This window comes from Pholis gunnellus, assembly GCF_910591455.1.
Source record: "Pholis gunnellus genome assembly, chromosome: 14".
NCBI classification, from domain to species: Eukaryota; Metazoa; Chordata; class Actinopteri; order Perciformes; family Pholidae; genus Pholis; species Pholis gunnellus.
In genome coordinates, this window is record NC_136541.1 from 14,061,198 (window position 1) to 14,089,017 (window position 27,820).

Genomic DNA, 27,820 nt, shown 5'->3' on the forward strand with positions numbered 1-27,820 from the left:
ATTAAAAATGGCACATTTATTGCTACATTACTGTTATATACACAACAGTTCTCTATATCTACTTTATATATAAAAAATAGGAAACTGGAGGCACTTTGAGGACATAGCCTACATAGATGTTGTCCCCAAACATGAGTGAAGACAGAGAGATTTGTAGCAGGTCATCTGTGGTAGAGGACAAAAAGGGTCTGTTAACAAAGGATATCAGGTGCATTTTTGATCCTTGGATACTGCAGACATATCTTTCATGTAAAGAAATAAAAGTACAAGTCTTTAGTAGAGATTTTTCATATCACAACAACACCACGTTTTTTTTTCTGCAGAAAGGTTAGAGTGACTTGACAAAGAAAATAAGGGTTGGGGCTAGTCCGAGGGGCAAGATTTGGGATAAAATGACAGGTAGAAAACCAAATACTGTTACATATCAGTATCAGCTTATAATGATAAAGCTGATATATCACAGCTGTACATACATATCAATGCACATGCCAGTCAAGGACAAAATTATACTTAACAAAATCAGTACATAAAAGATGAAACATATTAAGTAGTTTTCAGCGTCAAAGTTGAAGACCGGGTTATTAGTCATCTTACATTTAATGACACACACACTGAAGCAGTCAGCGTGTGTGATTCTTCATTTAGATGTTCTGAGACACTGTCAGATGTTACTGAAGTATATATGTTTTTATACATCTGTAATATAAAAAGGTACAACCTATAAATCATCAAATGCAACGTCATCCACCATGTAGCAGAGAAGTATTCAGGCACTGGTGAGTAACCATTATCAAAACTCCCAAAGTCAGGAAAATGACTAAGGCCACCCTATTTGATTCATTTTATATGCTTCATATCATTATGAAACAGTGAATTGTGTTGCAGATTGTGCAGACCTCCCCCTCCGCCCCTTTCCCCAAACTGATCAACAAGCTCCTCAGAGAGCCGGACATCCGAGGAGAGCAGAGGGGGAGTGTGCCGAAGAAAAATATTGTGTTTCATTTAAGAAAGAAAACTGTCGCAAACACCAGAACAATCCAATTACAACTGGCATGACAGGTTTGTTTTCAAACATGCATTTAAAAAAAAAAAAAAAAGGAAAAAGAGAGAGAGCAATATCACAACATGTGATGTTACAGCCAGATAAGTTTGTCATTTCTAACATTTCTAAGCACCTGGCACAAAAGAAAACACCTCACTTTGTTCCTGGAATCTAAATTGAGAGTCGTCTTACATTTAAACAACGTAAACAAAAAAAGAAAGAGCATTCCAAAATGATAAAAACAAAACTCATACAACTATCTTACAAAGTAAAAAAAACAAACCAATAAAAAACAATGATAAATCAATTCTACAAAAGGAAGATCCTTACAACAGGCTTTGCAATTGTTCAAAAAATAAGGGGGATAAAAACAAAAAAAACAAAAAACACCAAATGCTCAACACAGCAACAACCAAAACAAGTCCGAGTGAAGTCTCTACAGGGTAGCAGGAACACTCATGATCCCTTTCAATGCTCAATTATTTCTCTCTTCTGGCAAAATGTGATTTACCAGAATACAGATTGCTCAGAGACTTAAGTTTAGTAAGCTCACCGTGCTGTAACAGAGTCTTTAGGTATGATTTGACCGGGGCAGGCGGAGAGTGACTTCATGATGCTGGGCAGTGAGAGTGACATCTATATACGCTGGAGTCCAACCTGTCGGGCGGTGCAGGAGCACAGCTGACTCAACGTCACTGTGGTTCCTGGGTTCGGAGCGAGTCTTTGCTTGCGTCAGTGGAGGGTCTCTCTCTCTCCAGCAGTCGCCACAGTTAAAAAGAGGAACTAAAGAATAACTCATGTGTGAGTTGGTGACTGTGGCTCCTTTTGGAGCCAAACCAAGAAATAAAAAAAAATAAAAAATATGACATCCAGAAATACCAGCATACCACAAAGAAAGGAGTCTCTGATGTCTCCAGACCTACCTCTGTAATTCAGTCATTACGTAAGAAGATAATAACGATGGCTCTCTTATCTTAATGAAACACTATGCATTAGGCCTCATTTGGGCACATGTTTAAACAGGTTTTGTTCAATCATAAGATATAAACCCGGGTGTCCCTCTTTGCCTGTGAAGAATGTAAGACCTGCTTTTCAGATGGGAATGCCAATAATCATCCAACAATACAAATCCTAACTCTGCTTACACAAGCAGTTGATCCAAAGGGTTTCATTTGATCCAAACAAGTTTTGCTCCCAACATGTAAAGCAATTTTTCAAAATGTCTTACAAAAACATGATCATAAGAATGTCCTTATGTCCAATTTCCACTGTCTCCAAACCGGTGTCCTCGGTTCAAAGTGTTGTCTTGTTAAGATTAATACATTTTCCCTCTTCCTGCAAGAGTGTGCTTGTTACGTTTGTATTCATAGTCAGGAATGTGGCCACCTGCTTTGTCAGTAATGAGGTGTGTGCGTGTGTGCTTTCCAAAAGTTGATTAACACACACTGAGATGCATGACAATGATAGATTAAGGCCACGTGTTCTAAGGGCTGTACAATCAACAGGAACTGGAAGGGAAAGGAGAAAAGACAATGAACATTTTTTTCCACATAATACAAAACAAGCCATTGTTCATGATGTTATTGTGCAAGGGAACGCAACACAAATCACACAGTACAAACTCTATACACTGACCTGAGAATCACATATGTCCATCTCCAAGACCAGGGTGACCCCCGCCAAGCTGCATCTGGGGGTCAATGCCTGAAACCTTCTCCTCCTCTCTCCTCTTGAGGCAGGCGGCCTTTGGGTTCAAATTACGCTCTTTGAAGAAAGGACCAACATGCAAGTTAAAAACAGGAAGGGAAGAGGACTAGGAATTCTTGAGATTATATCATAATGCTTCCCCCTTAGAGATCTATTAAGACATTAAAGTAGAGTTTTGAACATAAAAAAAAAAAAAAAAAAAAGGTCAACAGCAGACGGGGAGAACAGAAAATGGGAAAAGCAAGACAAGAAAATGAAAAGAAAGACGAGAATTGCAGACGTTTGGCAGAAAAGCAGGGATATACTTCCTCAAATAGACTCCCCTTCTTCTCCATTTTTCTTAATTTTTTTTTTCAAAAGTGATACGATCAAATAGCAAAGAGAAAGCCAAAGTGAATGCCACACAGTAAGTACGATCAAAATCAAAGAGGAGAGGTCCCTGTGGGTGAATGACTGGCAACTTGTCCAGCTATGATAAGAGATGGTTGGTTGTCTATGTGGATCCGACCTTCCTGTATTGGCTGACCTACCTCGCACCTGCTTCTCCAGGCCCATTATGACCTGGACAGCCTGCTGCAGGATGATAAGCTTGGTCTGGGCCTTGTCAGTCTGCATGTGGACCTGAACCATCCTGCCCAGATCTCTGAAGGCTTCGTTAATGTCGCGCACACGCACCCTCTCCCTAGTGTTGTTAGCGTGGCGCCGCTCACGCTCCCTCAGCTCCTTCTCCTCGGCAGTCAGGTTCTCATCGGCAACACTGCAGCCAGGAGGAGAAGTGGGGGTTGGAGGGGCTGGTTAACAAACCCAAATGACATCCCTGGCTGAACCTCGGCTAGACGTTCTCCCTCTACCCGCAGTTATACAGTCTTAAGCCTATGATATGACTATTAAACTTGTTTATTGAAGTTTTCCTACACAGAATCCTTGTTTAGTTGCTACATTTTTTGCTTTGTTTCTTTATGTATGATGCTAATTTCAAGCTCTACACCCAAGATGAGAACAGTGGAATTGCTGAAGAAGATCCCAGTCGAGTAAGGCTGTGTAGGAGAGCGAGCGGAGGGAACAGTTTTTTTTCGCAGATCTACAGATAATAAATAATACATCTTTGCAAACATGAATGAACGTAATGTCAATCAAGTGTCGTGGGTTGAGCGAGCGCGACACCAAACGATCTCAAACCAAGACACGACGGTCAACCCGAGCGGCCGGGTCTAATTAATCTGTCCTGAAATCTAACCAACCAACATTTCAATTTGGTCATTGGGGTCCAGGATGGAAGTTGAGGGGATTTGGTGACTGTCCAGCAGAATGAGAGAAGTTATGAGGAGGGAGAGAGAAAGGGAGAGAGGAAGCAACACCCTCTGCCAACATAGAAAGAGCCCACAGTAGAGAGACACAGAGAAGAGAGACTGAGGGCATCATGTTAAATACATCAGCAGTAGATGTATTTATCGGAATGGGAGGAAGAGGAGGTCCCTGTTGATATCTGTAAAAAGAAAATGACAGAGGACAGGGGAGTGAATGAAGAAGTGAAAAGGTTTGTCTAAAAAAATAAATAAAAAGAAGGGTGAATGCTTTAAAGGGCTGTGACATGCAGCACAGAGACAGACACTGCAACAAAGCAGGTTAATGCACAAACTACTGACAGCCCTGCGTTCATGCTAACCGGGGTGCCAGTGAACAGACAGGTACACTACGAGTGAAAAGGTTGAAAAAATAAAAAAATAAAACGTGAAATTATGAATTTGCTTAATGAGGCAACAGTGGAGAAAGCAAATGAGCACAAAAAGATGCGTTACTACAGTCGGAGGGGTAAGGCGGAGAGACACAGAAGCATTTTCACAGTGGAAACAGACGGCCAATTATGAGACATGGCAACACATACTGCATCAGGACAAACAGCAGTCCTGTATGTGTTACCAGAGGACGAGAACCTTAGAAGATGAACAATGGGCATGTCTTAAAAAACAGTCACACAGCTTAATTTCCTTATGCTATGCCCTCACTTTAGTGAGACGTTTTATGGACTGAAAAATGTGCTTTGACTCACTGGTATTGAGCAGGGACAACGGGCCTCATTCACCAACTGTACGCACCATTCTGTGCTTAAACTGTACCAACGCTTTACGCTGACATCCAGGATTCAGCATGACTTCGTTCTTACTCTGCCGACAAATTTAGAAGCCGTCTCAGACCGATGAAGGCCCGGCCGGCTGTCTGCATCTCATACCAACACCACATTCATTAAAAAAGGCTCTAATAGACGTTATTTAAAACCCTTAGTTTATGTATTAACCAACCATGAAACTCACGCCCTTTCATCCTGATCAATTGTCATAATTCAAATATATTGTATATTTCTAAGCTCTATTGAGGTTTTAGAATGAAGGTTTGAATGTCAGTTCAATAACGCTAGGGAGTTATTGGAAATGTTTGACTCGCAGGAGTCGGAAACAACGCAGCCACCACTGAAATCCAATTCTACAAATAGTATAATACTAATAAGATTAGTTTAGCCTGATCTTTATCTGCAACTGTGCCAAATACAGAATTAGAAGTATGAATAGACGTGCAACAAAAGAAGAAGCTTCGCAGCATTGAAACGTTGATTTATAATTGGAACGTCAACGTCGTTATGAATGAAGCTTCAAAGTATTTGGTTCAGCACTTATGTACCAATTATGAACTAATTACATCTTGGTGAAAGTCACTTTCACCCTCGTTTCTTTGACATATTCCACTTATGGATTATGACAAATCAGATGGTCCTTGTCCTCCTCCACCTGTTCCCTTATTTCTCTTCATAAACTTTATTAAACCATTTATTTTAATTTTCTTTTTACCTGAGCCACACTCCGTCTCTCAGGGGACACAACATCCAACACCCGCCATCTCAAGTGTCTTCTTAAATTGTTTTTATCGCCGTCACTCCCGTGGAAACGCTTTGTTTGCCTTTTCTGCCTTCCAACACATTATTATATCAATGTCTATAGTAGTTTGTATTTTTTAAAGTGCTTTGCTTCTCTCTTTTACAACATCACTTCCTCCATGATAATCCTCCAGCCTAACATATTTCCGTATTTAGAGAAATGAGGATGTGGCGGTATGCTGATTGCAAATAGCGGGCCCGCGCCTGGCAGGTGAGCACATGTCATGAATCCGATGGTCATTTTTTTCGTGTGCACTCGTTTGTTTTTTTGCCACGTGAGAACATTTCTACGCATATATTAGTGAATGAGGCCCAATGCGTTTACCAACACAAGTGGAGTCGAATGAAGTACCACAAGGAATTTCAAAAAGGTTTGAAATAAGGACATGAAAGGAGCTGGGAAGTGAAGCCGTGTGGGAGTTTGATTTTGTAAAGGAGGCCCTTCCCCTCCTCTTCCTTCCTCCCTGGACACCCACTGACCTCGAACTTGCTGCTCCAGGTTGAGTATAACGTTAACGGCCTGTTGCAGTACGATCAATTTGGTCTGCGGTTTCTCGTGGCTCAGATGGAGCTGACACATGCGGCCCAGCTCCTTAAAAGCCTCGTTGATGTCCCGCACACGTAGTCGCTCACGGGTGTTGTTTGCCATCCTCCTCACTTTCTCCCGCTCAGCCTTAACCTCCACTGGTAGATCTTCATCGTCTTCCTCATCATCCAGACTAGCAAAGAGCCAATGGCAGATGAGGCGGAAATGAAACAAAAGTATGCGTACAGTTCACTGATGATAAGTTTCCAATTATGGTGTGAAATGTGTTTTCCTAGTAATGTCAACTCCACATGTAGAGGGATACAACTCCGGAGTCACTTCATGACAATCACAAACACTGCTACAAAGGTAGGTAACATTAGGGTTTGGTCTTGGCAATTTGTCAGTTTTTGACCAAATAGCAACTTAACTTCATTAACAATGAAACTCGCTAACAAACTATAGCATGTAAGATAATGTGATCGACAACTGTAGCAGTGTTTTTTTCTGTCATTTAATTACTTTCAGGTTGAAGTCCCATTGCATGAAGAGTTGATCTTGTTTAAACCTTAAATCTTTTGTCTGTACCGTTGCCTACTAGATTAGTGCATTTTCTGTTCATGAACCTTTATATCTGATACAGATGATGTTACGCCTGCAAGGATGTCAGATTTAGAAAAGGAGTTATCTTTTCACTCTGCCACAACTCTTCTTGGATGTAGATTCAGATGTTTGGTCTCCGATAGTTATATTTGGTTATGTTGTTATGTTGTCCATTTACACTTTTTAATGTAAATGACAGCTCCAGCTAGTGAGGTATCCTACTTAACAGAAGATTAATCTTTTAACAATCCAGGTGAAGCAGATTTAGCGAGATATATATATATATATATATATATATATATATATATATATATAAATAAAACTGGTCAGTCTCTCTTACCATGCAAGAGAAGACTGGGGCGCAACTGAAGTCCTTTCAAAATGAATTATTGCCCGTTTTGATTTTGTTGACTTAAATAAGCGATTTACTATAAAGAATCCTATCTAGAAAGGTTGAAAGACCATTTTCTTGACACGTATTATACTTAAACCACAGCAGCATGTTATGCCATGAAATCTCATGCAGTGATAAAAGAGTATAAATCTTGTGTGGAAAAAAAGGTTTAAGACACCTTGTTCCCAGGCGAGCCTTCATGTCTTTTTTCTCATCCTCTGACCTGTCGGTGATTGAGCAGTTTTCATCGTCCTCCTTGTCCTCTCGTTTGATATCAGAACCACTGGAGCGCTTCAGGCTACCAGACAGGCCTGCACCGGGAGTTCAGAAACAAGGATACCAGATAAGAGAACGTATAAAACCCCCAAAAAATATGAATTAACCTCCAATGTTGGCAAAGTACTACCGTCCTTTCTGACACGAGTGTAGAAAACAACAGACAGACTCACCTGTGAAACCTTCAGGCTGAGAGCCTGGCTGGACAGATGTGGGGCCGTGGTGACCTTGCATAAGTCCCCCACTAGAGGGCAGACCAGCAGACTCCTCATGGAGACCAGACATCTTCAGGACAACAATTAAACAGCGTTTTAATGACCTTGCAAGACGTTTGCGGTACTAGCGTAAGAGCAACAAAACAGGTATACCGCTCACACACACTTTAATTTGAAATACCACATTTCATTTTGTCATTTGTGGATAGATTTTCTGTGCCGCTATCAATTAATCTCACCAGTCCAGGCAGGCGACTGGCCAATCCAAGTGCTGCACTGGTGAAGCCTGGAGGTAACCCTAAGCCAGACGAGAGCAGATTGTGCATCTCAGCCAGGCCTGGCACTCCTTGTCCGCTGGCATGACGCTGTAGAACATTGATGGCTTCGTCCAGACGGTCCTCCATTTTGCTCGGCTACAGAGAATGAAGAATAACGGACGATGAGATGGCAGAAGGCTACGCACCAAGGACTGTAGCATCCTGTATTTGCCTCTGTGATTTACTTCAACAAGCTTTTGTCGCTTCCCTCACATGAAAAAGAAAAGACATGTTGACTCACCATGGACTGAATTCCACCCTCAAAGTTGGGTGAAGGTGTGGCCTGACCAGAGGACCGAGTCCACTGTGATGCAGAGCCTAGCAGAAATAAGATCACATGGTTTTGCTGAGTACATTTGCCCCTCATTGCCCGATACGGATGTGTTAACACATAAGCAAGACCCCACGCTCAGTGTTGGATGTTTGCGGATACTCCATTTATCTAAAAATGGATATTGCCCCCGTGTTCACAGGGAGATGAGTGCTGGATTGGTCAACAGGAACCACTCCTGGAAATAAGCTTTTCATGTCTCACTAAAAAACACTACAGAGTAGATGATTGATGCAACTAAGGCTTAAGCTTGTCGCATCATGTTGGTCAAATGCTAAAACAAATACAACCCTTTATGTTAATTGTCGTGTACACACAGTGTTAAATGCAGACGTCAATACTATCCTATAGTATTAACTATAAACATTATGAAACACTGGATGACAGTTTCACATTTGCAACATGTGAAACTAATGTGATGGAGCTATGAAACAAGTAATATGAAAGATACATTTGTCATCAACACTTGGCTTAAGTATGAATCAAATCCATCATTTCAATGAAGTTTTTTTCATTTCGACGATCATCATCTTCTCACACATTGGTTCTTCTCTCACCTTGTGCCTGCAGCAGTATTTGACGAGTGGGATGAGGTCACTCATGGACTCAATGCAGAGACAAATGGGGAAGTGTGACCCCACCCCATTTTACATGTTTACTGTATTTTCATTTCTTCTCTCATAAGTTATATTTGGATAGTGTGTGTGTGTGTGTGTGTGTGTGTGTGTGTGTGTGTGTGTGTGTGTGTGTGTGTGTGTGTGTGTGTGTGTGTGTGTGTGTGTGTGTGTGTGTGTGTTAATCTTTGGATGGTGCACCACGATTTACATGACAGTGCCATTGTGAGCTATTTCCTGAACTGCTGCAAAGTTTAAAAATCTGAAGAAATTTCAACAAAAATATGGCTTAGATAGAACAACAATGCATTTTTAAAGATCATACACAACAGGAAGGACCCTGTGTTGAATCAACACAACGACAAAAACAGCTCAGGAAAACCGGACTGGAGCTATTCCCTCACCTGAAACCGCCTGGGGAGAGCCAGAGGGAGTAGACGGAGACGGAGGGAAGGTGTTACTGTGTGGGTCTGAAGGGTAGATCTGGACAGAGGAAGAATGTTTTTAATTCAATGCAACATATTCCCTTACAATCATTATGTGATAGAAATATGATAATACATAACACTTCTTGTGTTGATTCATTATTACTTACAGATGCCAGGGCTTTCCCAATCTCGTCACCTGAGCTTCCAGGTGCTGCTCCTCGATTGGCTTTTAGGAAACAAAAAAAGCATTTCAATTGAGGATCCTATGCTCAATAAATGCGTGAGAATGTTGCATGAAAACATAAAGAGCACTTTTCACGGAGTAAAGAGCAAGCATTAAAGGGTTTACCCATAATAGGGTCAGCCATAGGGGGTGTGTGGCTGGGGACTCCGAAGCTGCTGGGGCCAGAGTGGGGGCCAGAGTGGAAGCTAGAGGGATGAGTCCCGTTCACCTCACTGCCGTGCATGGGGTAGTTCTGGGGCGAGAGAGGCAGTGGCTGCCGTTTCTGGGAAGCGAAGACACAAAAAATGATTTACAAAATGATGCATTAGTCAAAAAGTGTCTAAGAACTTCTTAAGCCTTCATAGAAAAACAAGACCAAAGGGAGAAGGCACAACTCACCAGTCTGTCTTGGGGGTTGAGGGCAGTGAAGGGAGCATGCTGGCTCAGATGGGGGGAGTTGCCCAGCATGGCAGAATAACCAGGCTGAACCATCGACCTGGCAGAGCCCCATGGATCAGAGGGCGGGTGGAGGCCTTCTGTAAGGGGGCATCCAGCCGGGGGGGAGGAGGGGGAGGAAGAAGGGCGAAGGATAACCAGCCACAGGAGATGAGAAAACAATAAAGGCCACATATGAGACATGTCACATTACCGTGATGACTTCATTCAACTGTAATGCACTATTCAGCACTCAGGCACCATAGGGTGTTCACTAGCATACGGCTACAGCACCTAAGTTCACCCAGACTTCCCTACGGATATTGTGGGGACCTAATGTCACATCCATGGCTGTAAAAGAATATAATTATCTTTCTTTGTGTCTGATACATTTACCCCCCCCCCCCCCCCCCCATTAACAAAAAGTGTCAGACGAAACTTTTCAACCCAACACAATGAACAAGGGGAGGCTCTGAAGGCAGGTCTTGTTTTGACTGACCTTGCACATAGAATGGTGGTGGGAAGACGTTTCCTGCCTTGGAGACCGGGTAGCCAGCATTGTCCCTGTTGAAATCCTCTCCTGAGGCAGATGCATAAACCTACAAAAGGATACACAGAAGAAAATAAGCTTGAAAATAAGCTTTAATAAGGTTGTAAACTTTGTCACAAACCCCGATAATACTAGTAGCAAACTACATGGTGGAACTTACTCGTTGCATGAACGACATGCAGCAGATACTATATAAGACTTTTGAGATACTCGTACGTATAAGTTCCTTGGGAGCTTCCTGGGATGACCACCAATTGATTTCCCCATAAAATAGTATCTGTACCTGAGTTAAGTTTTCAAACTAAAAAAAAAAAAACCACCTAAAAAAAAGCATTAAATCCCTAATTAAACACAGCACTTCAAAAGTATGTGTTCCTTACTAGGCTAGAATCCATTTTTACGATCCGGTTTTACTACTTAATTCAATAAACAGGCTGTTGCAACATTTCTGCAGACTGGAGCGCTGAGCATTATGTATCGAATATGCAGTGTCAGTGAATTTATTGGGCTCCGTCTCCCATGTCTGTAGGGCTTTTGCATTATATTCTGTTGAACAGAAACACACTGAGAATGGTTTACAGATACATAATTCACACTCTTTAACACAGCGAGATGAGACCACACAATGGGAGATGCAGTCAGATTTAGTGCACGGTATAATGGGTGGTAAGGAACCAATGTTCTGTACCACAATAACATTCTCAATCAACACTATTCTCGACGAAAAGCAAGTATCAAACTGCATCTGCAATACTCAAATCCAAATGGACTGAAGTTTTCTTCTGTAATTTGATTAAACAGAGAGAAAAGGAGAGAAAAAAAAGAGGGGAGAGGAGAAGAGGGAACGAAGAGATGCACTCCTAATTACTGAACCATCTGCCGAATGCTGGATGGCAGCCAACTCCACTGGCAGCTGGGAAAGAGGGATGGGGGAGGGAGAGAGAGAAAGAAAGGGGAGGGAGGCGGAGGGAGGGTGTGGGCTAGAGGAGGGGGGGAGGGGGTAACGAAGAAACAGGAAGAAAAAGAGTGTCCAGAGAGTGGGAGGGAAAAAAATAAGGTGGAGTACGAAGCCCAGTATACATTTCCTTCAGTGATCCACGGTGGCCATAAAGTAAAGGGCCTACAAATACAACACACTATAAATACATGCTGCAAATGAGTGACTGGGTTAATGAGTGGCTGCTTTTTTTCCCTCGCTTTTCCGTTTTTTTTTTCATTTCGGTGGTGTAGATGCACAGCTGTAAGAGCTGGATGTCCTGTACAGCAGCCAAGGAGAGGCTTAAGATGCCGAATGGTATGTGAAAAGGGGCGTAAAACATGACAACATGAGCTCCCATGGACCGACTGCAATAGCCGAGATGTAGTTCAGGGCTGCAACGTTTCCTGATGCTAGTACTCACCGAGGACGGCAGGCCAGGGGGCACCTTCCTGATCTTTTTGGGCTGTGGTCCTGAGGGGAGGAGGAAGGAGGGAAATCACATAAGCATTCACACACACACACAAAAAGCTTTAACTTAAGTGACCAATGCGGGGATTCATTCGTATAGCGCCCTTCCTTCTGAAGCCCTGCTAAGCCAATCTAACCATCTGTCTTGTGACCGCTCATTAATACGTAGTGAAAAGGTATTCTAGTCCGATGTTATTCAATAACTTTCCTCGTTGAGAACTCAGTGATTTCACTTTCTTAAAACTAAGCAGAAGTGAGATTTCTCAAACACTTTAGAAAACCTCAGCAGGAGAAGTGGGGATATACACAGAACTATAAATAGAAATCAGAACAAAGAACACGGTTTCTGAAATGATATCTTAGGACTATGTTCAACAACTGTGCTTGAAACTATCCTTCACAATCTTACCAATGGGCTCCTGTGAGGGTCTCCTGCGAGAGTTGCTTCCCTCATAGGAGGAATAAAACTGGGAGTTGGACTTCAGGCCAGACGGGGAGAGGGCATCAGGACTGGGCATGGGCATCTCACTGGGCATAAAGCCCGGCTAGAGACGGTGCAAAAAAAAAGCACAAGCTTCTGTAGTAAGTAAAGTAAATCATTGTGGCAGGAAATGCAGAATGATACAGGAAGAGAAAACTGAGTAAGCGACAGAGTCTCCCCTAAAGAGCATGAGGAGAGAAGGGGTGATGCGTCCGACTGCTTTACCTGTGCTGCAAAGTATGGTCCTCGCTCAGCCTTCCCTGTTAGGACAACAGAATATAAAATCAGGTCATGATCGCGAATATTGGGCTTTTATGTCAGTATTAAATCTCAATCTGGTCATTCTCCTTTCTCCATTTGGGGGGCCTCCCATCTGCTGTGTGAGTGTATTATGATGATGTGTGGTATTTATGGCCCCGGACAGCAAAACAACAACAAATTGGCCCATTATAAATGGTTCAGGGGCAATTGTGCCAAACCTCTGTCCCCTCCCCTGACAGTTAAACAGAGGAGAGCTATAGGCTACCATAGTCCCAAGGGACAGCCTTGTTTGTGCATGGGTGCCCTTTCCCCCCCCCCCCCCCCACACCCTGCCCTGAACACACAAACTGCAACAACAACACACAAAAAAAAAGAAACCCTCCTCCACATCCTCCCTGATTACTCTGCTCCCTTCATCCACTGCCACCTAAGCAGAAATATGGCTTGCACTAAAGTGGTACATCAGTGTCCAACCTAGGAACGACTGCCCTCTCAAACAAACACCTCATTGTGTTGGTTCGGTCACTCCAGTGATACAAACGTGTGCATTTCAATCAGCATGTTCTGCTGTCACTAAGTCCTACTATTAGAAACACTAGATTCTCTTTGGTTTTTATTAAAAAAAAAAAAAGTTGTGGTTTCTATGCTTCAGCAGCTTAGTTCAACCAAAAGCTTACCAACAATCCCTGATCCATACATGGGGGCAGAGGCAATGCCCTCTTGCTCATTGTAAAGGCCTTGTTCTGCATAACCCTGTGGGAAAGACAACAGAGACATTAGGGATGTAAAAATAGATACAAATAAATTAAGCCCCAAAGAAACTGTTGTGTGTTCATGTGAATAGAAAGAGAAAAAAAAAAAGATTATGCAACTTGGCTCTGAGACTGTGCACCATACCTAGTGTTAAGGCAGGTCTGACACTGTTTTGGGATGAAAGGGTGAATATGGGATTCTTCAGAAACTACAGGATTACTATAGGAACCCACAAATATACCAATATGTCTTATATTTTATTGGATCTAATGAAAAATGTTGTTGGTCGGAATATGCATTTATTTGCATAAGGTATAAAAATCAATTAATCCAGTTTAACCAATGTTGAACTCAGAATATCTGGTCATTTGATTGGTGTAGAGATGAGATCATAACCCTTCCGAGTTGCTGCTCCAACAAATGCAAACCTGTTTCATATCAGTAAGAATCTGGACGGTAACATTAAGGCTTTTTGAGCTTCATAATATTGTGTAATGTGTGATGAACCATTACTTCATGATTCAGTGTGAAAATGTTTACGCTGTTGTTCATAGATCACGAGTCAAATGTCTCCCTGCGTGTGGAACATATCTTCATTTCTCCTCAAATCTGAGTCTGGTCAAAGCAGTAAAGTGTTTCAAACTAAGAGAGTAGAACTTTTTACCCTCGACCAAACTGGTGCTGTATCGGTGGTCCAAATATTATAAACTAATATTATAAATTGTGTTTGTGTGTGTGAGCGGTATAAATGACACGATCACCCGAACTTGCACAACGCAAGTTCAGGTGATCGTGTCATTTATACACGTTTCACTCAATAGCATGACATCTACGAGTTCAGATAAAACGTACCCTTCCTTGGTTGAAAGATGGACCGTTCTGTTCTCCTGGCCCCCAGGGGCCGGACCCACTCCTGTCATCCATACCTGTAAGACAAAGAACTGGGTTAGGCCTATTAACCCACGAAAGAGGCACGCGAGTCGCTTAAGCTTGGCAAAACTCAGTCTAACTTCAGAGAATGATGAAGTTGACCTGCTTTGATTCAGTTTTTCTCCCGGCTGCTCAACGTAACCTCAATTGAAGAGCCTCACTTCACAGCTCACACAGAGACAGCATAGTGACAGCGCTGTCACATAGCGTGGATATGAGCTGTAGGAAGTTTGAATAATTAACACCCGGTATGAGGTTCCCAGAATCATCCTCGACATTCTTCATTCTCCCACTCCACTCCTTTACATTTTCCATGGCAACAGTCATTCGTCCCCCATCCACTCGCTCGCATGAAGCCGACACCTTTGTGTTAACACAGGACGCACGCTGAAGGTCTCAATCGTACATAGTGGACACGCGTTATCTCCGGCCAACGCGCTACAGCTTTCAGAAAAGATGAACGTGTTAAAAAAGGAGTGATTTTAAAGATTGGTGAAGCAGAAATTCCTGCCCGGCCCCTTTCTCTCAATCTCCTCTCGTACTGCAACACAGCATCTCTGGGGGAAAGCTGAAGCTTAATTGCGTACTGATTTGCATAATTGTGCATATTAATGAAGCCCGGGCCTATGAATATTCATATTTTTGTTTTGTTGTCTAATTAAAAAAGGGGAGATGGGAGAGAGGAGGGGGGGGGGGGGGGGGGGTAGAGGAGGGCTAGAATCATGACAGGATCAGCAGTAGAGCAGACTGATGGGTCCACAGTGCTGAGAGCAGCTAGACTGCCGTGACAACTCTGATCTACACACACACACACACACACACACACACACACACGACACCAGCAGAATAAGAGATGGAGACAATGTCTCGTCCCCTCTCTATGGCTGACTGTCACTCTCCACGTCAATCAAAAGACCAGAAAGAAAATGCACGAACCATTTCTTTCTGCTTTAAAAATCAGCAGCTCCAGACAAGAAAAGGCTCCAATTTAATGTTTAATGTTTGAGAGCGCGTTACAGTTTTCAGTTGTGTTATCAATACTACATTTAAGTGAGCTAGTTGCAGTGTCAAACAAAAAGAAGATGCAAAGCTAATTATCGAGACATTTTTACCCTCTTTAGAAGAACTGAGGCACGAGAAACACAAACTGTCACCTTTCATTCCACAAATAGCACGGCGCATATAGCACTTTACAGAAAACTAACACACGAGCCCTCTCGTATCAGAATACCCTTTTCAAGGCACTCGAGTGTAGGGTGAACAGGTGTTAAAGTTAAGACATGACTTTGGGCTCACATTTAATTGAATCAATGAATTGTGTGAGGAAATAATGGGAGGATTAATGTGAATATTCACACCTGAAGGAGTGGAATTATGGGATAAAGGCGAGAGGAAGTAAGACACACCAAGAGGAGTCAGTAGAGAGCAATTTAAATTAATGTAAATTATTTCTAATCAACTGATCTGATGATAAGCAGATGAAGAAAACTGAGCAAACTCCCTTTAATCAATTGGAAATTTCATATAATGACATTAACCACACAAAAGGAGGATTACAGAGGAGGTTCTATCATTGCGGTCACTGTATTGTGTGTTCTTTATTAATGTGCCGGGATAATATTTAAGTGCCTCTATACACAAAGCTATTGTGGATTGAACCATAAGAGTAAAACAATAGAAATAGCACACACATATATATATATATATATATGAAAGTGATGGGGGGGGGGGGGGGGGGCGGCTGGTAGGGAGGGAAAGACAATGAGAGGTTCTTACCTCACTAATGATGAGGGAGGGAGAGACTGACTGAGCCGCTGTCATTGATTGTGGAGTATGTACTCAGATATCTGACTTAAGTAAAAGTACAAACACCACTTTCTTTTTAAAAACACTCTGTTTTAAGTGGAAGTCCTGCATCCAAAATCGTACTTAAGAAAAGTATGTATATAATCAAGAAAATGTACTTTACGGTTCTCCAGATGACATTCAGGGCATTAATATAGCAGCAATAAACCACTATCTATGTTGAGACATAGTGGAGTATAGTATGGAGTCGCTCTCCTGTGTGTGTGTGTTGTAATCCGAGCTTCTCTATGTTTTGTTTACATAGCCGGGCCGCCCCACACGTGCCTTTTAGTGCCTGTGCTTGTACAGCGGTTACAGCTGATAATGCCGTTGTGACCGGCAGCGTCATAGCAGAAGTGTAGCCCCCCCCCCCCCCCCCCCCTTCAGTTCCCTCTCAGCTAAACACCGTTAGCTCCGTCAGCTCATTGCTGTTGTTTGCACCATTAGCTGTGAGCCGCCCGCACAGCGTCGCCATGTTGAGACAATAGAAACCCTCTGAATTTTGAATTTTTGCACCATTAATGCATAAAAGTCAACGCATTTACTGTGGAGCCAAATGGGCTCTTTAGTTGTTAATTATATATATATATATATAAAATATTAGATTATTATTATTAGTGATACAGTAACATGTAAGAAGCATATCATTAGTATAGCTGGTTTCAATGCAGCTAATTTTATTCATTTCTATTCTTTTGGGTGGTTTAACTATGTTACAATACATTGTATTTTATTTACTTATAAATAAATGTAGTGAAGAAGAAATAGCATCACAATTGTACTGCAGCTCAGATGCCTCCAGTGATCGGTAGAGAGGCCCGTTCTGTTTCCTGTTCATCAGATAGGTTGAAACACGGAACTGCCGGCAAAGCATTCATGTGAAAATGGTATAGTTGACCTGTTTTGGTCATTTAGTTATCGTATCGGTGCGGTCCCGATAAAACTAGGCTTCTCTGGTCTTCTCCTCCAAATTCCAATGCGTAAGACTCTCTTTAAATTGTTCTCCTGAGCCTTGCTTGTGTCATTTCAGGGTTACTGTGGCTCAGCGTCATCCTCCAATCAGAGGATCGGCTCCGCTAGTCCATGCCGATGTGTCCCGGGGCACACACCGCAGGCTGTGCCTACGAATGCGAGCGTGTTCTGATGGGCAGGTGGTAGTGGTGCAAACTCACGGATCAGATCGGCGCAAAAGAAAAAAAGGGAGCAAATATAAAACTTTTAGAGATCCCTGATCACTTATTCCCCCGCTGATACTAATTGCAGATCATTGATGATCCATATTGGCAGATACAGATCCCTTTGTTGTTTGATTATAGCAGCTGGTCCACAAGGCTCCAGGCTTTTTTGCCACCGTTCCAAAAATGATTTCAACCGCTCTGAAGTCAGTAAACCATCAAAAATTCAACATGTTATACTTTTACTTTGTTAAAGTAATTTATAGTGTTTTTTCATAAAAAGGCACACAACTCAGATGATTAGGAAATAAAAGATTGTATTTTCATTGATTAAAACAAATCTTGTCATTAGTAGTTTTAATGATGTATTATTAGCCGTTTTATAGATTTTCACTGAATAGAGCCTGAACGCATCACAATGTAACTGAGCGGAACCTTCGTTCATGAGCCACTTCGCTCTCCTTTGGTCAATTTAAACACAGACTGGTTGTTTACAATGTAACGTCATCAGAGATCCGCAAACATAAAGCATGAATGCCGATGTCCCGATCGCATATTTTACTGAATATCGGTGGATAACGAGGTCAGTAAAACTTTATTTCACACTGTGATGGTTAAGGTAAACTGTGTAATTAAATCAGCGGTTCACACGTGTGCCGAAGCGTGCGGGACAATCCGTTGCACCACTAGCAGTAGCAGCATCAGTGTATGAATGAGTGTATGAACGGTGGTGACTGGGTGAATGACGTGTAGTGTTAAAGTGCTTTGAGTGGTTAGAAGACTAGAGAAGTGCAACCATTTCAGGTGGTTGGATAAATATGTTTCCATACGCTGGTAGAAAAGTGAATACTTTTGACAGTATAGACATCTCTATAAATTATCATAATTTGTTGATTTTCATGTTTTTGTCAGAACTGGGATTAGATATGTGGTTTTTTTCTTCTTCCTCACTATTCCCAGCAGGGTTTCCTTGATTCAGACACATGTTGTTAACTCAGTTGGTACTTCAGTTAGTAGTTGTGTTTTTTTCTGTTTGTAATGCGTTACTTTTCCCTTTACATTCTTGTGTCATTTATACGATTTCCATTAGCGACACCAGAAGAGCCAAAAACCATTAGAAAAGCCTGAGTAGCGCACCACTCAGACAGTCTACCGGGACGGGAGGAATAAAAATGAAAGAATAGGGTGAGTAACATCAGACAAGTTCACTGGTGAACCCCAATGCACTTCTCCTCCCAGCATGAAACGCCCCTTTGAGCACGGCTAGTCTGTAATTACACAGGAAGAGATACTGGAAACAGACAGCCAGCCTGAGTCACAGGCTTCATGAGCTAAACTCCGGCACATACATTGACCAAACTTGCAGACGTGCCTCAGCTTTTATGTGAACGGAGCCCCGGGCACCTAAAACTGAATGTTCCATTTTGTCTACACACCTCCTTCCTTCCTCTGCCAACATGAGTCACACAGACACAAAGCATGATGTCAGGTCAGATCTTAAGAGAGTGAACACTGTTAATGAAATACTGAACAATGTACAATAACACAGGCCTGGTTGTTTTAACCTGGGAGTCACTGACTCTCACACACCAGTGTGCATCAATACATCCTAGTTCTGACACTGTATGAAGTCACATTAGAAATGGGAACGCACCAATACCGGGCCGATACTGACTCAAATACCCGGATCGGATATCGTAACAATGGGGCAAATTTATTATGGGTTTTTTTTACTGGAATTTAAATTCCTGTGTAAGTTTTGACCATTTTCTTGCTGCTTTGAAATTGATGTAGTGTACGATTTATTATTTTAGTGAAATTGTATCAGAGTATTTAATTGTTGCATTTTGTTTTAAAAAGTTAGAAACGCAATGTTTAAGTGAAGCCCACACAGTGAGGCACACGGTCTATTAATAGAACACCGGTGTCGGATCGGTACTGAAAACGTCAGATCAGTGAAACTGTAAATGACTTAAACATCCTTTAGTCTCTGATTCTCCAACACATCGATTTGAAACAAAAAAAAAAAAAAACATGCAAATTTCAAACTCTTCCCCTTCTGCATTTCAGCCCTACCTAAGTTTAAAAATACTTTGTAGGATTCTCAGTTTCCAGTCACCAAAAAACGAAAGTGCAGTGAAATGACTTTGACTGACTAGTGACAGGGATTGAACAGGCACACATGACACCAGAGCAGAGATATTATCATCCCCCCAAAGACTCTACAAAAGGAGGTTCCCCATAGCCACACATGTTAAACCTCCACATGACCCAAACCTTCACCATACTGGGGCAAAGAAAGGGATCCAACTGACTCTACAAGGACAACACGTGGCAGCTGCTCCACAAAAAGCAGGAATACAGAGAGAGTCAGGTTCTTTGAAACACATCTTAGCGTGGCTTTAGGTAACCAGAAAAACATTTACCAACGTTACTACAGACAGACAGGCATTTTTCTTCTAAATTATTCTTTTAGCCACATATGCCACGTCCAACATCCAACATACCCCGCTGCCAAAGTATCTTAAACAAAACGTAGGGCCTTGTGCAAGATACATTGTTTTTTACATTTTGGGAAATATGCTTTCTTTCCGAGAGTGCGCACAGATTTTAGAATAGGTCTCTGTCGAGGGTTTGTGGTACCAAACCTGGCAACCTCACTGTGACCATAAGACTTCAGATAGCACTGCGTCCAGCATGCAACTACTCCTAAAACCACAAATGATTGTTTTTATATTTCTGTTTTTATACAAATGAGATAAAACATTGAATCTAATGTAATAAGTGAGCTTCAGAGATGTTGGTAGGCATGTTTTTGACCTTTAGAAAGAGCCGGTCTTGATGCTTTGTAGTTAACATTCAGACATGAGGGCCACACACTAACCCTCTGTCAGCTTGAAAGGTGTTAAAAATTCCCCATTTGCTCCTTCACAGAGAACAGTAGGGCTGTAGTCAACCAAAGACAATCTCAGTTGACTGAAATTCTACCTACTTTTTAACCAATGGATTGATCAATGAGGAGAATAAACAATTGTGTTAGTTACCATTTACATTAACAAAATGGCCACAGTGCACTCTACCCGGTAGCCTAAATGAATTAGCGCCTGCCCACATTACGAGGAACAGTGTGTAACATTTAGGGAGGTGTATTTGTAGATATTGAATCGAATATTCAAAACTATGTTGAAGTCAGTGTATTTACACAAGCACAGCATGCACGATCGGCCAAAAGATTGTTTTTGTAAACTTCTCTGCCGGCTGAGACAAAGCAGCCAGCAGAGCAGAGGACGGGTGTCTGCGTTGAGGATTATCGAGTTGGTTGCAACCTGCCACAAATCACTAGATGCCACTAAAACGTACACACTGTTATATTGTAATATCACACTCTCACAAACACACACACACATCCCTTCCACCCCCCAAAATATAATGGATTTAGAGGCGCTCATCTTCTTAAACCTAACAATGAGATTTTGGGAGGACAATGGCGTATCGACCGACCCATTGACCAGAATGTGGCAGCTCTTAAGAACAGCCACTCAATTAGTAACAATAATTAAGATAATGATTTTTCACAACAGTGGAAAAAGAAGTATCAAACTTCTAAAGAAATGTTTTGTACCACTGCAGCATTCCACTGTACTTCTCTACTGTTCCTCCATTTGCTTATTGTGCTCCCAGATATCATTAGTTTAATACTTTAAATGCTTTTCACGTTTCTATAAACCTCATTGCTGCTGTGAAAACTTCTCTCTATGGGAATCCACTGTAAATAACATGAATTTAAGCAGACCATAGTAGCTATTTGCATTTCTTATTTATTTATTTTTTACAGCTAGCGAGGGTGTGTGTGTGTGTGTGTTTGATGCTAAAATGATTTTGAGAGGAGTATAATTTTAAGCCTGAGGGAGAATGCCATGAGCAGCCGTTGGATTGATAACATCAATGTGTCTCTTTTGTAAGTACACACCTTGCTCCAACAAAGGAACATGTAAGTGGCCCTCAAGTGAATGGAAGAAATAGAGCCCCCCAAACCCCACCCAGCTAACGCTTGTCTTGTCTTTCATCTTGGCTTCAATATCCTGTTTCATTTCTATTACCGCTGCACCTCTACAGATTCGAGGATGACAGAAGAAGGTGGATGTGCTACAGTAGGAATAGCGAATGACAGGAAGCCATTTTTAAAAGCTAACCACTTTTTGTGTATGACGGCAATACAAAAGGGCCCCAGAAACATTAAAAAAAATAAAGGAAACTGATATTCATATTGAGTATTTCCGAAGCGGTTTGGGCTATCTGATGGGCTAAGCTAATGATGAGGATGGGGCATGGCGCTAAGTGAAAATGAGTTATGTGAAGAGGATAAGTAGGGTGCGAGATTGCAGGACAAGGGAAAGCACTTCTTCACAGAGTAAGCAGAGAAGATTAATTGGGCTGTTTCCCCATCAACTCCCGCCCTGTGTCTCTATCCATCAGTGATTGAAAGGCAATAGCTGAGAAGGTGAGGAAAGGACACCTGCAAGGCGAGGATGAGAGAGTGCGGAGGAGATGACGCTTGATCTACATAAGATAAAATAAACTGGCAATTTTCCTGAGGTTTCTTCCAATAATCTGTGATCTGAAACACAATTTATGAGAACGGGAACAGTTTCCTGTTCTATTACCATTCAAAACACCACGAATGAGTGAAGGGTGGAGTAGCGCTTTACTTTCAGGAGATGTACTAGAGAGCATGACAAACTATCACGAAGCTTTAGGGGAGAGAAAGGAAAGGGATTTCTTTTTTTTCCCTTCTAATTAAGATAATCAAATCCAGAAGAATGGAGCATTTCATTTATTCTGGAGGCAAAAGAAAAGTGAATGAGAAAGACAGAAAATCCTTCTTTTTTTTTTTTAAAGAGAGAAATCTGTTTTCGTCTTACCTGAACCTCCAAACTGACTGCTAGCGAGAGTAGTCGGACGGTTTTTGCCGTTAGAAACTGGAGGCTCAAACATCTGAAAAGAGAGAAATTAAACTGTTAACTGCAGTCCATCTCAGACTTTGAATCACCACCTGATCAACCTTCACACAAGTAAAGATGACACAACTCAAACTGTCCTATCCTGTATCCCATCGTATTCAGCCAGCAGTGACAACAGGCATGAAGCAATCTACACCTTCAGCTTTCACTGAGTGACCGCTAACATTTAAGTGACACAACAACAACAGTCTCGTGTAAAAAAAAAAAAGAAAATGGCATGCTGCAATCGCTGAAAAGCCTCTGATAATTCATTCACATTTCAACCTACTTGACAACTGTTGAAGAATCATAAAAGTGCAAGCATAGAATGAAATGTACAGGATGCACATTCAATTCAATTTTCAGAGATCTTACCGCGCTAAAATCCAGTAAGTCGTTGAGCTCCTTGTCCGTTTCCACTGCAGCCATTCTCTGCTGCTGTTAACTCGGCCCTTTCAGTCTCAGCAAGCGACTACAAGCAGAGGTAAGGAGAATATGAGTATATCTTCACTTACAAATACGTGGTTCAGAAGATATAGTTTGACTGCAGCCGCGTTTTTAACATGTGCCCGAATTGTTGCCTCTTCCATTGTCAAGTTGTTGCTAGTGGCGTTGTTGAGTGCCCATCACTCAACAATAAAGCTGATGAATAAAATGGTGTCACAACCAATAGGAACGGTGGCAAAAGTTATGAGAATAAGAAAAGAGATCTTGCTTCAGATAGTATTACAATAAACAACTCCAGACAGTGTCCAAACCTATATCCATTGTCCATCTAATAATGATTTCACATGACTCAAAAGTATGCACTTTGCTCAATATGAGAAGTAACGGGGATGAGGCTTCTACTTCCTACATCCACCGGGGGGGGGGGGGGGGGGGGGGGGCGCTATTATTCAAGCGCTTTGCGACGATTCCCGTGTCCAGCGACGTTACCAGCCCTACACGAACAACTGGTTTCGGGTAAAGACGGAAGGAAAGGAATCATTTTTCTAGTAAAGTTGTGGTATTGCCCGACCATGGCGGGTGCATGTGAATGTTTACATCGGGCATGGTAGCGCGCTTAAGAACATTTCCCGGAATGAGATCATCTTTATTTCAAATGAAAACATTGGTGCTTTAGATGTAGCCTTCTTTTGCGACCATCAACCATTATTGAACAAGTACTGAGAAATCCACTTCATTCTAAGAGTTTCCCCCCTGCCCGCATCTAACATGTGTGACCACGGTTCAGCCGCAGGCCACAGTGCATTCGTTGTTAGTCGGGTGCAGGACTCGGGCAGCTTCCTCTACCTCAAATACCAACATGCTCTAACAGCTCTTTTGAAAAAACCGTAGAGCAATAACAGGACATCAATCTAAAAAAAAAAACAATGTATGGCCAGCCGGTATCAAATGCAGATTCAGGCCATGTGTGTTAAAACATCTAAATAAGTAGCATTTCTACACACGGCGAGCCAACCAGCCGACGCTTTGCAATACAAAGCACCGCGGTAAATACCAGCTGGGCGAAGTCATAATGTCATGATTTTGTCAGTGCTCAGAGGTGTTGATAATACTCAGAATTCAATTTTGAGGCTGCAATCTGTGACGCTGTCAAGCACATAAACTTCTACGTAAGTGATGTTGAGTTTGTGTTGTTGGGGGTTGACTTGTGGCCACCGTTCCTTTAAGTTAGTGCAGTACTTCTGAGACTAGAATATGTTATTGTTGAAGTTTTTTACTTTTGCGTTGCCACTTTAAAAAGGATTTGAAACTGTGTACCTCTTTTAATTGCCCTAAAAACTGGCTAACGATGTTTTTCCTACATCTGCAAATGTTGATGCAACATATTCACCTCATGAGTGCCGGCAAATAGTGTCTGATTACCAAGACTGCAAAATGCTATGCACCGTCAAACAAAAGACATTGGAAAACTGTGTTGCCAATAGAGACCATTGGGTGCAGAGATCTGTCACCAACAAGACGTAACTTAAAGTATAACAATTACTTTTACTTCAAACATTTATACAAAATTGAATTAGCAATTTGGCAGTCAACCAACAAAAGCCGACCACTGTGAGATTCTCCAAATGTTTATTTAGTCCAATAGTTTGTTTTGCTGCAATTAGTTAGTCCAGTCAAGAAGGGGACAGAAAGCTAAAATAACAAATACTACAACATTCATACAGTATTTTAAACAATGTGGGTGGGGTTTTAGATAAGTATGAGTCATGACCTCATGAAGGCTACATATGTAAATGCTCCCGGGATGATTTCACTTCTACCACTAAAATAACTGAGGATCATTTTCAGGGCATGATTGAAGATTCATTTTAAATCTAAAATGATGCACTAGTCACAGAAAAGGCCAATTATCTTAACTAAGTTTAGCTGTTCATGGCAACTAACTTTATACCTATGTTATGTGCATTAAAGTGCAACTTTTACCAGTGATACTCCTGGAAATATTGGAGGTAATGTCACTACTTTGTTTATAATCAAGTAAAACTGTGATAACACACACACACAAAAAAAAGGTGAAATAACATCTACATCTGAGTCTGAAGGCACGAAAAGGATGCAACCACTAACATCAAGACTAATGGGGGGGGGGGGGGGGGGACTAATAAAATAATGTAACATGTAATACTTTCTGAAAGATTAACGACTAAAGAGAAACGTGTTATTACATAAAAACAAGCGCAAATACTTTGGCACTACATAATGTGGTGATTCCTGTCTTCCACTGGGCTGAGGTCAAAATGGGGGATAAGTGTTAGCCCCTCCTAACAAATGGAAGTTGCATACGCTTGTCTTGAGCACCCCCACCTCCGGCCTTCCCATTTGGCGAAAAAAAAGTTTTAAAGGCACAAATACCCCCCATAACATGTCATACCTAGCGTGAAAAAGGGATATTTGAGAGTTTTAGTGTGTCGTCGGTGGGTTTAAACCCTGCGGGACGTTTAAAAAAAAGGCCTTAAAACCTGTTGCCTGCTCCCCACGTCGAGCAGCAGAATGGGGGCACTAATGAACACAAAGACTCGGGCCACCAAAGTTTCAGCTGAAAGGCCGGAACCCGACAAAATGAGAATAAAAGTCAAGAATTCTTGAAATAACTGTTCAAAAACGTGTTTTGAATGAAGCAAGATGGAGTAAATAAGGCTTTAGCTGCGTTCTTGTTGCGTGTTAAAGTGGTGTGCTGTTGGTGGAGGGAGGGTAAAAAAAAAATAAAAAGAATACCCCCAGAGTTACACTTATAACTAGGATTTCATTATAAAATCACACAATGTTGCGTTTTAAACCTACGAGTACAGTGACCCGAGCTACATTAGTGAAACTCTCACATATTGATACCAGGTGGAGAATACTGCCATTTTAGCTACAACCGGGAATGTTGCACCGTTAGATGAAACAAATCGATGTTAACGCTTCACGGCTAACGTTAATACGCTTGTGTCTAGCAAAACCGACATACTATAGAAAGATGAATCCTGGGGGAGCCGATTGAGTCCGACGATATGCTAATGTGTAGTAACAGCTACCGTTATGGCCCACTGAAGTGAACAAAGACGTCTTTTCCACCACATATAACCCGCCGATAGTCCGAATTGTAAGAACGCCGCGAGCTCGCTCAGGCCGAAGGGACGAAAATCCAAGACCCCGCTTTTCCCGGCTGAGCCACTCGGTTACAACTTGAACGATGCGCTTAAAAACTTGATCATTACTCCGGCAACAACGCGACAGGCGACTTCTGTTTGACATGCATGCGTTTCTCGCGAATGTATAGTTAGACACATATTTACCTGGATTCAATTTTCTGGCATCCAACAGGGAGAAATCGACGGCTGCAGTAGAGAGAAAAACAAAGTTGTGGATCGGATCCTTCCCCCCGTGGTCCGGACTGTGGGCTCGATGAAAACGAGGAAAGACAATATGAACCACTCCTCCCGTCGACTCGTCTGCTTCTTGTTTTCGTCACGAAACTGAAAACACGTTTCTAACCATAACGCTGAAGCCGCTCTGTTTCCTTATTGTTGGAGAAAATGTAACAATTTCATTTTCCAAGTAGACATTTTAACAGCCTCCACATTGTCGGTTCCAATGAAGTGAAGATCACTCCGCAGCTCAGCCTACGGGGGGACATGGACGCTGAAACATCAGCGATGTCCAATCTCGACTCAAACGAACACACCAAACGATGCAGGCTTCAGTAATCCTTGAATAACCGGGGCAGTTATCTCAAATACCATAAAATACCTCTGCTTTGTGGGTGTAAACACGACACAAAATGACCGTACTTAGCAATTCGCAGGGACCTATGTCGACTGGCGGATGAGGACAGCGGAAAGCCCAACAGCCTCGACCAGTAGAAGATGGAATGATAATATCACAGGGTGGACCAATCGGAGACGACAAAATATTGATTGACAAGTGGGACGTCCAAGTATATTTCATCATCAAGCTTTAGGGCAGTCTCGTTTTTGCCTTCGGGTTGCTTGCGTTTTAATTTTGTTCTCAAGCTGTGCCTGCGCTACAAAAAATGTTCGTGTTTGTTTGTGAGTCTGAGAGAGATAGCAGTCCGCCATCCCCGGCTATGCTCTTGTGCTAAACATGGATAAGACCGGAAGAAAGTTGTTCTTTTGAGGATTGTAATTGTCCATGTCGTCTAAATTCATGGCCAAGAACCTCAGATTATTGTGCGACCTGGTTATGAATACATACCACAATGAGCTATGTATTTGATACCATGTACAATCTTGCAATGTTACTTATTATGCATTCGCAATACCCATTTGTTTTCAAATAGTGTTAGTTTAGTGCACAGTTCCCGTGTTAGGGTTAGTAGTACATGAATATACCCCTAATAAGTAGCGTATTTATAGAAATAACAGTAGCCCCTATGATCATATTTTACATATTTTAATATACTATTACACATTCACAATGTGTCCAATAGTTATGGCTTAGGTTTAACTTAGTAATTAGGGAGGAATAAAAACATTTGCAGTTAGAAAATGGGTGCAACATGTGTGAATGCATGAGTGTGTGTGTATTTATTATCTATGTGTGGAAGAGAGAAAGATAGTGGCAGAAAAGAAAATAATAACGGTACAGCTACTTTCTTTTGCCAAGCTGGAATCAGAAGAGTTTGCATGAACCCGCATCTAACTCACAAAAATGGCCTGGTTGCTGTTTTCTCATGAGTTGTACCTTGGTGGTTATGTAAACATGGCTGCAGTTAATGTCGGCGTTTGTTTTGAGACTTTCTAAAGAAAACCTCAACTGGTTTGAGGGGAAACAACCTAAATAACATCTGTGCTGGCCTTTACGAGAAAACTCAGCCATCCACTTTGTG

The 27,820-nt window shown here is 41.9% G+C and overlaps 1 protein-coding gene across 4 annotated transcripts; it reads right to left on the bottom strand.

Annotated features, from left to right (window-relative positions):
- Positions 1–26,553, bottom strand: LOC306705633 (transcription factor E2-alpha-like). 4 transcript variants are annotated; one of them, XM_079172443.1, is made up of 20 exons: positions 26,268–26,553; positions 22,858–22,954; positions 22,405–22,477; positions 14,385–14,458; positions 13,457–13,532; positions 12,744–12,778; positions 12,447–12,582; positions 11,991–12,040; positions 10,540–10,639; positions 10,005–10,141; positions 9,732–9,888; positions 9,550–9,608; positions 9,359–9,437; positions 8,251–8,327; positions 7,932–8,105; positions 7,651–7,762; positions 7,425–7,512; positions 3,280–3,506; positions 2,678–2,806; positions 1–2,550 (listed from the first exon to the last, which is right to left on the bottom strand). In XM_079172443.1, the coding sequence occupies exons 2-19, from the start codon at positions 22,909–22,911 to the stop codon at positions 2,685–2,687; spliced, it is 1,830 nt and encodes a 609-aa protein (XP_079028569.1). In that variant the 5' UTR covers positions 22,912–22,954; positions 26,268–26,553; the 3' UTR covers positions 1–2,550; positions 2,678–2,684. The 4 variants fall into 4 exon arrangements, with proteins under 4 accessions (XP_079028569.1, XP_079028568.1, XP_079028567.1 ...); XM_079172442.1 differs by lacking the exon at positions 3,280–3,506 and adding an exon at positions 6,159–6,397; XM_079172441.1 differs by having other exon boundaries at positions 7,380–7,512.
- Between the last annotated feature and the right edge of the window lie 1,267 nt (positions 26,554–27,820).